At 38.8% G+C, this 15,374-nt stretch overlaps 3 protein-coding genes across 5 annotated transcripts; 2 read left to right on the forward strand and 1 right to left on the reverse strand.

Moving 5' to 3' along the window:
• Positions 978-3,507, forward strand: LOC18793654 (adenosylhomocysteinase). The gene is made up of 2 exons (XM_007222548.2): positions 978-1,911; positions 2,353-3,507. The coding sequence occupies exons 1-2, from the start codon at positions 1,201-1,203 to the stop codon at positions 3,097-3,099; spliced, it is 1,458 nt and encodes a 485-aa protein (XP_007222610.1). The 5' UTR covers positions 978-1,200; the 3' UTR covers positions 3,100-3,507.
• Positions 3,562-10,407, forward strand: LOC18789099 (TMV resistance protein N). Of its 3 annotated transcripts, none has more exons than XM_020555511.1 (6): positions 3,562-7,053; positions 7,169-7,444; positions 7,555-8,649; positions 8,747-9,495; positions 9,766-9,899; positions 10,004-10,407. In XM_020555511.1, exons 1-4 carry the CDS (start codon positions 5,464-5,466, stop codon positions 9,440-9,442), a joined length of 3,657 nt encoding a protein of 1,218 aa, XP_020411100.1. In that variant the 5' UTR covers positions 3,562-5,463; the 3' UTR covers positions 9,443-9,495; positions 9,766-9,899; positions 10,004-10,407. The 3 variants fall into 3 exon arrangements, with proteins under 3 accessions (XP_020411100.1, XP_020411101.1, XP_020411098.1); XM_020555512.1 differs by having other exon boundaries at positions 7,169-7,263; positions 7,342-7,444; positions 9,766-10,407; XM_020555509.1 differs by having other exon boundaries at positions 3,562-4,300; positions 5,446-7,053; positions 9,766-10,407.
• On the reverse strand, positions 12,299-13,045 carry LOC18793509 (protein RALF-like 24). The gene is given in 2 exon segments (XM_007223872.2): positions 12,299-12,976; positions 12,978-13,045. Coding segments are annotated over 2 exon segments (510 nt in total). The 5' UTR covers positions 13,037-13,045; the 3' UTR covers positions 12,299-12,525.

Here is a 15,374-nt window from a genome sequence, read left to right on the forward strand (position 1 = left end):
AAGATCATTTCAAAAAATAGGGGATTCAGGCCAGGAATGAGGGATAGTCCCTCGAAAGGTACGAGAAAGGGAATTCCTCGAAACCACCTAAAGGGGGATGGAGATGGGGTCAAGGATGGGAAGCGGGGACGGGGATGGTATTGCCATACTCGGCCTGTTGTCATCCCTAATAACAACTTAGGTGACATGTTGCGTACCCATTTGTCTCATGAAAAAAGTTGATCACTCCAAGGGACTAGGCAATGCAAGTCTACAAACTATTATTATATTATTTATTTTTATCTTTTACATTTACTATTATATTTTATAGAAAGAAGGTGTGAGAGTGGAAATGATATTTTATTATAAAAAGCAAGTGAGGCTCAATATGCCTCTTCACTTTGCAATAGGCAAATATTGCTTCGTTGGGGAAATTAGGTATATTTTGCCTATCCATTTGCCCATTCCCTTGGAGCATGAAAATGTTGATATGGCAAGGCAAATGAGGCTTGCCTATTCTTTTGCCTCTTCCCTTGAAGATGCTCTAAGAATAAAAATCTACTACACAAACAAATTAATTAAACCATAAGGTAAATTCAGGAGTTTGTTTTCTTGAGTTGTGCCCCGGACTCGATGCTATGCTTTTTGGTGCCTTTTTTGATTACCTTGGTTTTGATTGAGCTTGCTCCTTGCTCCTTGCTTACTTTTCAATCGTTTTTGGGACTTTGCTTTTAATCCTCTATTAGTTTAATAAACCACAATTTACCCCAAAACAAAATAGTATTACTATCATTGTCTTCTTCATCATGTTAATTGAGATTCACATTTGACAACAATACAGTGCAAGCAAGACCACACTACACACAACCATCCCAATCCCTCACCAAACCACAACCCGCCACGTCTCCAATAATCTCCAAACCCTATTCCGGCCATTGATGAATCAAATCACCACAAGAAAACCCACGACCCCCACCAAATGGGTCCCGCATCATCTTCCGCTTACTACGCCAGACGTTTCACTCTCATTTACCAAAACCAGATCCACCAACTCCTCCAACCCCCAATCCCCACCGTCCATCTCACCCTCCCTCCCCTATTTATACCCCCTCACTCTCTCACTCTACCCTTGCTCTAATCCCTCACTCGCCACAAACCCTATTTTGCAGAGAAAGCAAAACAGAGTGAGAGATTATCTCCCAACCTTTACCTTCTTCTCCAATGGCTCTCTCCGTCGAGAAAAGCAGCAGCGGCCGCGAGTACAAGGTCAAGGACATGTCCCAGGCCGACTTCGGTCGCCTCGAGATCGAGCTCGCCGAGGTAGAAATGCCGGGCCTCATCTCCTGCCGCACTGAATTCGGGCCCTCCCAGCCCTTCAAGGGCGCCCGCATCACCGGCTCCCTCCACATGACCATCCAGACCGCCGTCCTCATCGAAACCCTAACCGCCCTCGGTGCCGAGGTCCGCTGGTGCTCCTGCAACATTTTCTCCACCCAGGACCATGCCGCCGCCGCCATCGCCCGCGACAGCGCCGCCGTCTTCGCCTGGAAGGGCGAGACCCTCCAAGAGTACTGGTGGTGCACCGAGCGCGCCCTAGACTGGGGTCCCGGCGGCGGACCCGATCTGATCGTCGACGACGGCGGTGACGCCACGTTGCTGATCCACGAGGGGGTCAAGGCCGAGGAGGAGTTTGAGAAGTCCGGGAAGCTTCCCGACCCCGCCTCCACCGATAACCAGGAGTTCCAGCTCGTTCTTACCATTATCAGAGATGGGTTGAAGACCGACCCCAAGAGGTACCACAAAATGAAAGACAGGTTGGTCGGTGTTTCTGAGGAGACCACCACCGGAGTTAAGAGGTTGTATCAGATGCAGGCTAGTGGGGCGCTTTTGTTCCCTGCTATTAATGTCAATGACTCTGTTACCAAAAGCAAGGTATGCGTTTCTCAAATCTGTGTTTTTGTTCTCATTTAATTTCTATTATATAGATCTGTGTTGTTTTGGTAGTTTTGATTCGAGTTTTGCTGACTTTGATATGATTGGTTTCATTTCATTGCATTCTAAATCTTATCTGGGTTTTGCTTCAGATCTCATTTCATGCTGGAATTTAGATTTGAGATTTGAGATTGACCATTAGATCCATAGTTTCATGCTTATTTTAATATCTTCAGCGAAGTGGGAAATAGAAATGCTTGGATTATATTGATTTTATTACAATTAACTAGAAAGTAAGAAATAGTAAGCTAATTTTCCAGATTAGTTGGCTTTGCCGTATAATAATGGTGGTTTTGTTGACCCAGATTCTTATAACTGCCTGATTAATTGGAAATTTCAATAATTGAATGGATCTTCTGGTTTTTGTTTTGTGCATGACAGTTCGACAACTTGTACGGGTGCCGTCACTCTCTCCCTGATGGTTTGATGAGAGCCACTGATGTCATGATTGCCGGAAAGGTTTCCGTTGTCTGTGGATACGGAGATGTTGGAAAGGGCTGTGCTGCTGCCCTCAAGCAAGCTGGATCACGTGTGATTGTGACTGAAATTGACCCAATCTGTGCCCTCCAGGCTCTTATGGAAGGCCTTCAGGTTCTTCCTCTGGAAGATGTTGTCTCTGAGGCTGATATCTTCGTTACCACCACCGGTAACAAGGACATCATCATGGTAGAACACATGAGGAAGATGAAGAACAATGCCATTGTTTGCAACATTGGTCACTTTGACAATGAGATTGACATGCATGGTCTTGAGACATACCCAGGAGTAAAGCGCATCACCATCAAGCCTCAAACTGACAGGTGGGTCTTCCCAGAGACTAACACCGGCATCATCATTTTGGCTGAGGGCCGTCTCATGAACTTGGGTTGTGCCACTGGACACCCCAGCTTTGTGATGTCCTGTTCTTTCACCAACCAAGTGATTGCCCAGCTCGAGTTGTGGAATGAGAGGAAGTCCGGCAAGTATGAGAAGAAGGTGTATGTTTTGCCAAAGCACCTTGATGAGAAGGTCGCTGCCCTTCATCTTGGCAAGCTTGGAGCTAAGCTCACCAAGCTCACCAAGGAACAGGCTGACTACATCAGCGTGCCAGTTGAGGGTCCATACAAGCCAGCTCACTACAGGTACTGAGAGGAGGAGAAGATTGTCAAGGACAAGAGACATGAGAAAAAAATATATATTTGGACGGGTTGTTTTTAATTTGTTTATTTTACATTTTGATGAACTGTGTTAGAATTGTAGGTTAAATTTTGTAGGAGTTTGTGGTGTGATGGGGAAAAGGGTGGGAGGAAGGAAATGGATGATTAGGTCTCAGATGAAGACCTGGGGTTTGAATAAGGATGGAATGGGGCTGTGTTTGGATACATCTTCTGCCGCATCCGTTGTGCTGCATTTGATTATCATTTTACTACCAAAAAAGAGATCCTAAAAATGAACAATTTACCTTCCATTTGATTTTTGGTTCAATTTGTCTTCAGCTATCATATTCGTATCTAAATGGCAGTTCATATTCATAACAATGGTTAAATTTTAGAAGTTCAAATGAGATCAATCATATGAAGTGTTGATTTACTTTTTATTTTTTTGTCTTTTGCTGTAGATATGAATGAATGTTAGTGGGATTTCGTTTTCGTTTCTTGGACGGCTTACATTGCATACGCATATGCATACATTTGTGACACAAGGGTTGGTGGGTAGAGTGGGTGAGTGTGGGTGGGGTGTGGTTGATTGATCGATAAAAAAGCAAGACTATTATTTAGTTTCCCAGTGGATCCCAGTGTGGATCCACGACATTTTTCTCTGCCTTTGAGATCGTGAGAATGTGGTCGGCCCCTCAATCAAAGTGACATAATGTCATTCTGTCTACTTCAGATGCTGTAAATTGGACGCGTAGGGGCCTGATAAAACTAAGCTGACCGTGAAAGGATGAATATGTCGACACTACTCTATTATGAAAAATATCACAGCACTAAGACGTAGTTAACAACCTACCTTATTATAAAAGACGAGCATAATCCCACATATAAATGTAGTAAAACAAGCTATGATGTTTTATTTTATTGTAATGAAAATCAAATTTGAGACATTTTCTAACGAAATGTAGAAAATAATACTCACTCTGGCTTTTTGTTTAGTAAGGCAAGTAAGGCCACGACAAATATAAGGTTAATGACATGCTTTCTTTCTTCAATTTTGTCTCTCGCGGGGGCCTTGCTGCCGCCTTGGGATTACCCGCCCAGCCAAGTAAGTTGCACAAGAAAACAGAACAGCAGCAACTCCCTCCTCATTTCCTAAGAGTAAGAAGCCGCAGCTTCTCTTCTCTTGCACTCAGGTATTTCTCTGATTTTCTTTATCTCGTCATCTGCATTCATTAGTTTTTGTTGAGCATTGAGCTCTCTGCTTTGTTGATGCCATGCTATTGACAGGCAGTCTGTGTTTAAGTGGGAAGTCAAGGCTTTTTTTCTCGGTATAAAACTAACCCAGAGATCTTTCTATTTCTGGATTTTATTTCTTTGAAGATTACATGGGCTTTCATGTTTTTTTTTTTTTTTTTTTTATATATATTCTTTATCCTGATTTGGTTAAAACTAAACCAAATGTTCAGTGTGTTTTCTGGTTTTGCATTTTTCTTTTCAAAGTTCTGGCCTTTTCTTTTGTAATTTTTATTTATTTATAATTTTTACTTGGGGTTTGTTTTCTCCATTTGATATACTGGCAATATGCTCTATTTCTTTTTCCTGTTGTATAAAAATATCTGATATGATATTAGTTACATTCTCGTCATGGTTTTATTTCTACACTGATGCTTATTTTTATTGAGGTATACGTTTAAAAGCCACAAGCTTCGTGCAGATGATCAGATTTTGATTCTCAATGCATTACACTAATCACATTTATCAATTCTAGATATTATAATGATTCGGTTTATCACATGATAGTTATCTTTAAATTTGGATTTTATCCCCAAAAAAACTACAATAGAAGGAATTAGGGAATTATGAGGTTTCTATTTCATTTATGGAACTGTAAAATGTTTGTTTCTTTAGTGGAGTGTTTTGCTAAAAGATACTTGGGGAGAGCCACAACCTCGACTAACCTTCTAAGAAAGAATTGTGGACACGCAGTTTAAGTTTTCTCAAATATTGCCAGTACTTCAGGCATTTGAACGCTTAGTGCATATTTTGTGTATCTGCACTTTACTGCACTTGGAAATTTCGAATATCATGTAGAAGTATTTTTTTTTTTTTTTTAGAACGGTTATTAGTATGTAAAATGTTTTTTCTCATAATTATTATTATTTATTGGTATTTCTAGTTTGTTGTATGTAACAACAACATCGCTTGCCAACAAGCTCAAGATTCACGTTATTAGCCTGACTAATGCTTTCTTTCATAGTTTTGCATTTCTTAGTTTCTTTATATGTGCCTAGCTTTGAAGTTTGGAGCTTTAAAGATTAGAAAATTTGCTTGATTCCAGTGTTTGGTGTAGTTACCAATGGTGTTGAGGAGCCCAAGAGCCTGCATGTCTCTTCCTTCACCTTCTCAGTGGAAATATGATGTGTTTTTAAGTTTTAGAGGTGAAGACACCCGCATAGGTTTCACAGACCATTTATATGACAAACTGGAGTGGCAAACAATCAAAACCTTCAGGGACAATGAAGAACTTCAGAGAGGTAAAACTATTGCTCCAGAGCTTTTGACCGCGATTGAACAATCAAGGTTTGCCATTGTTGTTCTCTCGCCGAATTATGCTTCTTCCTCTTGGTGCTTGGATGAAATTACAAAGATTGTTGAATGCATGGAAACGAGGGGTACAATTTTGCCAATTTTTTATCACGTGGATCCATCCGACGTACGCAAACAAATGGGTAGCTTTGCAGAAGCCTTCACTAAACATGAAGAAATTTTTTGGAAAGACATGGCAAAGGTGAGGCAATGGAGAGAAGCTTTATTCAAAGTGGCTAATTTCAGTGGGTGGACTTCTAAGGATAGGTATGAAACAGAGCTTATCAAAGAAATTGTGGAAGTAGTATGGAATAAAGTGCATCCCACATTGTTAGGTTCCGCCAAGAACTTGGTTGGAGTTGATTTTAGAGTAAAGGAAATAAATTTGCTTTTAGATGCTGAGGCAAATGATGTTCGCTTTATAGGGATATGGGGGATGGGTGGGATGGGTAAGACAACCATTGCTAGGTTGGTTTACGAGAGAGTTTTCCATAATTTTGAAGTTAGCAGCTTTCTTGCAAATGTAAGAGAGGTTTCTGCAAAACATGGTCTAGTTCATCTACAAAAAGAACTTCTTTCCCATATCTTGAAGAAAGAAAGTACAAATGTTTGGGATGTTTACAGTGGAACCAGTATGATCAAGAACTATTTATGCAATAAAAAGGTTCTTCTCATTCTTGATGATGTCGACGAATTAAACCAACTGCAAATATTACTTGGGGAGAAACACTGGTTTGGTTTGGGGAGCAGAATCATCATTACAACTAGAGATCAACATTTGCTGGTCACACATGGTGTAGAAAAATCATATGAGCTTGAGGGATTAAATGAAGTTGACGCCCTGCAGCTCTTTAGCTGGAACGCCTTTAAAAAAGACCATCCTGAAGAGGATTATTTGGAACTGTCCAAGTGCTTCATGGAATATGCTGGAGGCCTTCCATTAGCTCTTACAACCTTGGGATCCTTTTTGTATAAAAGAAGCCGAGATGCATGGACTAGTGCATTGGATAAACTAAAGAAAGCTCCTAACAGAACAATTTTTGGAACACTCAAAATGAGTTATGATGGACTAGATGAGATAGAGAAAAGAATTTTTCTCGATGTTGCATGTTTCCTTAAGGGATATAACAAAGAGCGAACAATTGAAGTACTAGATAGTTATGGCTTTTGCCCTCGTATTACAGTAGATGTTCTTGCTGAGAAATCTCTTTTAACTATTTCAGACAACCATGTGTGCATGCATGATTTGATACAGGAAATGGGACGTGAAATTGTTCGTCAAGAGTCTTATGAAGAACCTGGTCAACGTAGTCGATTATGGCATCGTGACGACATCCTAAATGTATTTACGAAGAATAGAGTAAGGATTTATGCAGAAATGCTAGGTTTGGCTAGCACTGTAATTTTTGTTTTTGTTTTGAGATAGTATGATCCTTGATTATGGAATTAACTTAACCTTCGTTGTAAATTATTAGGGAACAAAGACAATTGAAGGGATAGTCTTACACTTGCCTGAATTGGAAGAGGCACATTGGAATCCAGAAGCCTTCTCTAAGATGTCTAAGCTAAGGTTGCTTCAAATTCATAATTTGAGCCTTTCTCAAGGACCCAAATATCTTTCTAATGCCTTAAAATTTCTTGACTGGAGTTGGTATCCTTCAAAATTTCTCCCACCAACTTTTCAGCCAGATGCAATTTCTGAACTTAATTTGCGTCATAGCAAAATTAATCGTCTTTGGAATGGATCAAAGGTAATGTTCTTGAATATATGCCATTGCACAGTTTTCTTTCTTTTTTGTTTTGCAAAAGAATTGTAACGTCTGAGGAAGCTAACCATTCTATAATTTTATGTTTTATACAGTACTTGGGAAAGTTGAAATATATCGATCTTAGTTACTCCCAAAGCTTGACCATGACCCCAGATTTCACAGGTATTCAAAATCTTGAGAGGTTGGTGCTTGAAGGTTGTACAAGTTTAGTTGAGATTCATTCATCCATTTCAGTTCTGAAACGGCTTAAAATTTTGAATTTAAAAAATTGTGAAAGTCTTAAAAGTCTTCCAAGTGAGGTAGAAATGGAATCTCTCGAAGTTTTTATCCTTTCTGGTTGCTCAAAAGTAAAAGGGATTCCAGAATTTGTGGGACAGATGGAAAAATTATCAAAGCTTTCTTTAGATGGGACTAGTATTAAGAAAATACCTTCATCAATTGAACGTCTTATTGGCCTTATTTCACTGGATCTTAGAGATTGTAAAAGTCTCATATGCCTTCCCAGTGTCATCTGTGGTTTGAAGTCTCTTCAAAACCTCAACATGTCTGGATGCTCATTACTTGGAAACCTACCGGAAAACTTGGGGGAAATTGAGTGTTTGGAGGAACTTGATCTAAGTGGAACTGCTATAGGAGAGCCACCATCCTCCCTTGCTCTGATGAAAAATCTCAAAGTGTTATCCTTTCGTGGATGTAAAGGGCAACCGCCTAAATCATGGCATTCGTTCCTCCCTTTTGAATTTTTTGCAGGAAAGAGTTCTGGTCCTAGGGGTTTGGTGTTGGCTTCTTTAAAAGGTTTCTGCTCTTTGAAGAAATTAGATCTAAGTGACTGCAATCTTTGTGAAGGAGGAATCCCTGATGATATTGGATGTATGTCCTCCTTAGAAGAATTAAGTTTAAGTAGAAACAATTTTGTTAGCTTGCCTGCAAGCCTTAGATGTCTCTCTAAGCTTTGGGAGTTAAACTTGGAAAGCTGCAAAAGTCTTCAGCAGTTGCCAGACCTTCCATCAAATAGGACTTTACATGTAAAAGCAGATGATTGTACTTCGTTAAAAATATTGCCGGATCCACCCATGTTGAGCAGTTTATATAAGTACTTTTTCAGAGCTGTCAATGGCTTCAGATTGGTTGAAAACAATGAAGGCTGCAATAACATAGCATTTTTAATGCTACAGAAATTCCGTCAGGTTCTCTCTCTCTCTCTCTCTCTCTCTCTCTCTCTCTCTCCATCCATCCATTGAATCATTCTAGTTTTTTGAGTTGATATAATGGTTTGTGGTACAGGGAGTCCGTCATTCTGTTCTCAAATTCGACATTGTCATTCCTGGAAGTGAAATTCCTGATTGGTTCAGTAATCAAACTGTAGGAGATTCATTAATGGTGGAGCGGCCTCTGCATTTATGTAATAGCAAGTGGATGGGGTTTGTTTTATGTGCTGTTTTTGGAGCTCAAGAAAATCCAGATCTTCTTGAATTTGATTATTTTGGACGCCATCCATGTGGAATTTTATGTTATTTGGAAATAGCGGGATCATATCAATTTTCTTTTCCTATACCTGATGCGGTGCTGCATCATAGTGTTGGCCATGTTGCATCAGATCACCTTTGGTTACTCTATTTTTCTCGTAAGCACCATCGCTATGAGAATTTTTTGAAGGATAGCTGCAGTCAGGTTGAGGTTTTATTCAAACCCTTTTGTAGTGTGCAAAAAAACACGTGCTTGAAGCTGAAGAAGTGCGGCATTCATCTGGTATATGGGGAAGATGTGGAAGAGCTCAACCGAAAAATGAACCAATCTAACAGCAGCATTTCTCTTTACAACGCAATGGATGTCCCCTGTTGTTATTCTGAAAAATCATCAGATGCAGAAGGCGCTGTTGTTAAGCGAACACGCAAACATTGTGATGAGGAGGAACCAAGTGCAATTGGTAGCTCTGAGTCTGACAAGGAATCACTCCGCAAAAGATTGAAAGAAGACTAGTTGGTCTTGTGGCATCTTCACTAGTCCAGTTCCTCGAAACAGTACTTGAAAGGGTAATAACAATCTTCTCATGATATTAGGCTTCCCCCTTGCCCTCTCCTTTTTCCTTTTAGCTTTACAATCTTTGCTAGCCATACAAAGTACACGATTCACTCGCTTGGCCAGGAAATCTGAATTGGGCACCTTACCTTATAAACTTTAACACTCATTATGATTCATCACAGTACTCCTCCTCTCTCTCTCTCTCTCTCTCTCTCTCTCTCAGTAATTAATTAAATGCAGTAGCCGAAGCCTAAATTTTGTACTGTCACTCCTGACTGCAGGTTGCATCAGAGAAGAGTGGATTTTTTAATTTTTTGCCTCCGGTAATCAGCGAATTGGTGTATTTCATCAAAGGAGCTGCAAAGCTGCAATGAAGTTATTCAAATGATCGGGAAAGAGAAGCGAAACATTGGTGGTATTATGTGCTATACTGTTGTGTGTTGTAAATCTTGTTCTTCTTACACCAATCACTTTGGAATGATAACACATTCTGATATTCTTTATGGTCCTTTTAATCAGATCTAAATACAGGGAGGTTGGGGGATTTCCCTCATCTGGACCAATGCTATTCAAGAATAGCAAAAAAATGGCAATCAATCCAGCCAATAAAACTTTATACTCAACTCAATTCTGGAGAGTCTTGGTACAGGATCTATAAATTGGATAGATGACAGCTTTTCCATGGTTAGTGATGGGCATGCTGTGATGTAAATTGGAACTGAATAGTATCTGATGAGGATCTGCAAGCTCATTTTTACCCAGTTTGCTTTGGATTTTGAATTCTATTTACCCAATGTAGATTTTGTTTGTTCTAATGACCCGTCTCTCATGGATATAGCTCAAGGGAATGTTTAAATTTATACTTGAGTTGTTCAATTTTATTTTGGGAACCATTACTAATGTATCAGAGTGTTCAAGGTCAACCATTTTAACCGATCCTGAATATGGTAACATGCAAATTGCTGTTGACACTGTCTTCTGCATATCACACTGATGTGGCTGAGCAGCTCCCTGTAAATTGCAGCAGAGGAAAGATTGGCTTATTGGGGCTTTAAGAGCAGTATCTAATGTGCCTTTTCCTATGTCTTTATTTTTCAAATCGTTTAATTGAATGCCGAGGTCACATGTTCTGTTTGTGCAGTAGCCCTGCATGATAGTTTTGCAGCTACCTGTATGTTGTTTCTTGTTGAATAAGTTAACGCATTGAAAATTTTGTAAAATGGTCAACCAATTTGTCTTGTTCTTCTCCTAAAATATTTGAAACGAAGCTTCAGCTTGCGGAACTTTGTGACTCGATCGAAAGAAATTTAGTGCGTTCTGATTTGAGCTGTTGCATCATCCAATGCTAATATGTCCTCCCTAGTAGTGTTGGAAGGTGTTTTTATGTCATCATGTACCACTAGAGAATCGGATGAACATATGTAAGGAGTTTTTGCAAATTTTTGAAAAGTAAAGAATCAAATTGAAGGAGATTTCTAGGTTGACAAGCGTTCTTCCGAGGCAAATTCATGTTTTTGTTGTTCTTACAGCACCAAGACATTAGGCCAGACATTTGGGGAGGACATTAGTTTTTGCCTGGATATGAAGCTACTGTTTCGGAAGCTATCATCCGTCTTCCAGATACTACAAAGTACATCTGCTACCAAGGATATTTTGTAGGCTCCCTGAAGTTTAGAGTGACTATTTTCACAGGCATAGATTTTTACAGTAGATACTGACGCGGCGTTGAAAAGGTTGAAGTGGAGCGCCCAAGGGTGTGGAGAACGATCAGGCTCCGTTCCGATCACTGGACATTTAAGGACTACACATTTTCATTAGCTCTCACTTTTTGGATCCATGTAGATATCTATCGATTGCATACGGCCTATGCAAGTCAATGTTGCTCAACATTTGTTTACTGTATTCCCACAACATATGAATCCGTCACATTATCAAGTTTGAGGCAACAGAATAGCTAGCACATTCAGACTTCGATTCGGACTTTGTAGCGCCAGTGCTGCTGTTGCCTGCGTGTAGGGCCGTCCGTCCCCTACTCCCGTCCCGGGGCGCTAAGGGGCTTTTGTGTGCTGGATGCGAGTGATAGGAGTTCCAAGTTTAAAATGAAAAATGCAACATGAGTTCTTCTTTCTTTCTTTTTATGTTTACAAAGCAACATTGTGGATTTTCTTTCACAGCAGAAAATTAAGTCTTCAAAGTTCGCATTTACAACTAAATCCCATTACAAAATGGTGGTTTAATAAGTCATGTTCTACACACTACCAACGGGGATTGAAGCCACTTTGACCTGCAAAAATGCAGACAATCCATCCAATATATCGCAATAACCTTCTGTCCACTGATGAGATCCTTCTGTCATCCACTCAGAATAACTCTTCCTCACACAAGTCACAAAATAATATCCAACACTATGCACTGTTAAGCACCGACCCTAGCTTTTGGCAGAACTCTGTTGCATATTTCCATTTCTCATCTTCTCATATTCCATCAACACAAAGGGGCTTTTTCAGAAACCTAACAACAACTAGTAAACATTTGAACCATTTCTCTAATTAACCCAACCTCTCTTTTTTGCTTTTCTCTTTCAAACAATAAGCAAAATTGCATTAGATAAAATGATTACATGAGTGTCGTGCGTGGCCAATCAGGCATAATTCTATCCCACAGACAAGAACAGCTGCCTCTGGAAACAAAAGAAGCTACCTAGTAGAATTGCATCAAGACCTAAAATCTCCTCCAAAATGAAAACATGTAATCATTGATCCCAAAATTTACCCAAAAAAATAAAAAGAAAAGAAAAGAGGAAAATCCCCAGAATTCATGTAATGAGCATCAATTCCAGATTCATATGAAAAGAAACCATAGATCTCTCTAAAATTGAGGCTAGTGATACATTAGTATAGCAATTCAGAACATGGGTCTCAAATATACAATCATAACCAGAAACCCCCCATCAAATACACCATTAAAATAAGGAAAAAAGGAAAAGAAAATGAAATTGCTGCTTCCATTTCTCCACACTTGGTCCATTCACTGTAATTAAGTCAAGTTTTGATGTCATTACCTCTTGCACATCTTGTAATGACCTCACAGCCTCTACTGTAAGGATTTGCCGCAACAGCATGACAATTGTAATATGAAGCCCCTGGTTTTCCACATGGAACCAAGTCCCTCCTCAGTGTCTCATAGCTTATGTACTTCTTCTGCATTGCTAGAACTCTCCTGCTGATCTCTGACTCCATTTCTGGCTCTGTCAAGCACTCCCCAATCTTCTGGTTGCAGGCCCTTCCAGCTCCCACCATACCATCAATTCCACTTCCTTTCAGTGAATTGAGGTCAAAAGCTGAAACCCCATTGCAGATTGAGAAATGGGTATGGATCAAAAGGAGGGATAGGCAGGAGATTAGCATGGGATTGGGTCTTCTGGGTTTGGACATTTTTTTCGTTTTTGTTTTTGTGCCTTCTTCTTTTGTGTGTGGTGTTTTGGACTGCGGAAGAAGTGAGATTCTTAGTGGTTGGTGGTTCATAAATGGATGGACCATGAGACATGATCATGACTTACCATACAGTTCCAAATGATATATATATATGTAAATGTAGGTGGCTATGATTATAGACATGTCATGTGCGATGAAGGAATAAATTGGAACCCAACATCCCGTGAACCCTGTCAACATATTAAAAGAACGTTACTAGGAAAAGAAAGAGAATAAAATTCATCTAGAACAAGTTAATTGTTTGTCTTGACCAAAAAAAAAAGAAACATTGTTCGTTTACCCTTAATATTTATATCGAATTTATACGGGGATGACAATTGCTGCTCCTAGGTCATTTTCTTATCGTGTTAATATCAAATGGGTAATGCTAAGGACATCAAATTTATGTACCAAATTTGAATTTCAAATAATATGGCGCATAACCTATCATCACTTTAACTTCATAAAATTGCCAGCATGTATTATTCTAAAAAGAAAACCGTGTAACTTAGTTGATTAATCCAAAATCTAGTCTTTTTGGCCCTATCTCACAAAAAAAAATAAAAATTGTCGCAAACTCAATCACCACCATATTCCAAAACAACCAGTCCCCGCCGCCGCTGCACCTTTACCAACAACTCAGACTACCCGAAGTCAACCTTCATAGATTCATTTAATCAGCGAAAGAGTTAAACAAATTTTTTGTCCAGCCATTCGCTTCCCATTTAATTTTGAGAAACAATAAACTCTTCTAAATCTTCTCTTTATATAAAAATTTTGATGATGGAATTTCAACCTTTTAGATTGTCTGGGGCGCTATATAGGTGGTTGGGGGGAATGGTGGTGATCAGTTTTGGGATTTTATTCGGTTCATTAAAGTTAACATTTATGCTTTAATTTTTTTAAAAGAAATTAATTTCTGGTAATAAATACATATTGGCAATTAATTGATGATGTCCCTAGCAATATGAATATTAGAAATGACTTATGAACTCTAATTGAACTCGTTTATTACACTTGTTGTAACTTGTTTGACACTCACCGAAGATCATATATACTATTATTGAGTTAGAATTTTTAAGACTATATTTTTATTTTTATTTTCAGTGTACTTTATATTTTCGCATGACCTTAATGCTTTAGTAACACCATAAGAGCATCTCCACCGCAGGTATATTAGCTAGGGCAAGAGGCCCATTTCTTCACTTTTGGACCTCCAGCGCAGCACCTGCAGCCTGGGCAAGCCCTGGGTCCCACCAGCCTAGGCAAGCCCAAGGACAGATTTTGCCTGGGCTTCAGCTCGAGTTTGCTGATGTCAGTGGTAATGTCACGCTGACATCAGCGAGTCAAAAAAATTGAAAAAAATGGAAAAAAAAAATCAAATTTTTTTTTAAAAAAACCAAAAAATTATGGATGTTTTCCTTATAAATACATAACAATTTTATTCACTTTCCTTATAAATACATAACAAGTTTATATTTTGTTGCATATTCTTTTTTTTTTTCTTGCCCTTACCCTAGCCTTTTGGGGTGGAACCAAAAAAGGCAAGGCTGCCACTATTCATATGAATAGTGGCAGCCCTTACTTACCCTTGCCCTTGCCTTAGCCTTTATGGGTGGAGATGCTCTAATAGTAGTCCTATATTAATTCTAGAAATAGTATTAAGAAATAGGAAAGATATTTTGTTTAAAAATCATATCAGTTACCTCAATGTATGAAGTTGAGTTTTAGTGGAAGTTAATGCTTGGGTATGTGTAAAAGAGACGGATAAAGATTTTGAGTTTCTGTTATTTCACTTTGTTGTTAATTTTACTGAATTGACAAGACGGTGGCAATCCGATATTTTTCCCAAAGAAACCATTGAATAAATTTTAAATTTTACCCGTTCCAATTATTTTGCACGTGAAGAAGACAAACACATTTTTGCTTCAAAAACTACTCAAAGTCTATGGGGGAAAGTGAGTAGACGACTGCACAGCCAAAATTATGCTCAAATAAAGAACGCAAGGGTCACAGTCTCACCGACTCTATCGGGCTGGTCTGGTGTTGTCACTGACTTGGTTGGTATGTATGAAGTTAATGAAGGGACCTGCCATCACCAATTGATTTTATTTTTTTTAAATAAAGAAAAAAATATGATTATTTAGATAGAATTTAAAGTTAGAATTTATGACTTTTAAATTTTATATTTTTTTTGTATGAAATTTCTAAATTTTTAAGTTTGTTTATCCAGACTCAGTAATTGGTGTATGTCAATTTAGAAATTCTAATTTTGTCTAAATTTTAAATTTATTTCTCTCATCCAAACGTATCAAAAGAACAAGTTCATTTTCGTGGCAAACTGACCTAACACACGCACATGCTACTTTAATATATAATATTAATAATGATTACTTATACAACAAGACAGTTGTTTT

This window comes from Prunus persica, chromosome G1 (assembly GCF_000346465.2).
Source record: "Prunus persica cultivar Lovell chromosome G1, Prunus_persica_NCBIv2, whole genome shotgun sequence".
Lineage (NCBI taxonomy): Eukaryota > Viridiplantae > Streptophyta > Magnoliopsida > Rosales > Rosaceae > Prunus > Prunus persica.

What these genes read in the sequence shown, in the direction of transcription:
- LOC18789099 (XM_020555511.1), top strand. Translation starts at nt 5,464, where the DNA reads ATGGTGTTGAGGAGCCCAAGAGCCTGCATGTCTCTTCCTTCACCTTCT. An exon ending in ATGTATTTACGAAGAATAGA is followed by an intron (nt 7,054 to 7,168) that starts GTAAGGATTTAT and finishes GTAAATTATTAG; the next exon opens with GGAACAAAGACAATTGAAGG. An exon ending in GTCTTTGGAATGGATCAAAG is followed by an intron (nt 7,445 to 7,554) that starts GTAATGTTCTTG and finishes TGTTTTATACAG; the next exon opens with TACTTGGGAAAGTTGAAATA.
- LOC18793654 (XM_007222548.2), top strand. Translation starts at nt 1,201, where the DNA reads ATGGCTCTCTCCGTCGAGAAAAGCAGCAGCGGCCGCGAGTACAAGGTC. An exon ending in ACTCTGTTACCAAAAGCAAG is followed by an intron (nt 1,912 to 2,352) that starts GTATGCGTTTCT and finishes TGTGCATGACAG; the next exon opens with TTCGACAACTTGTACGGGTG.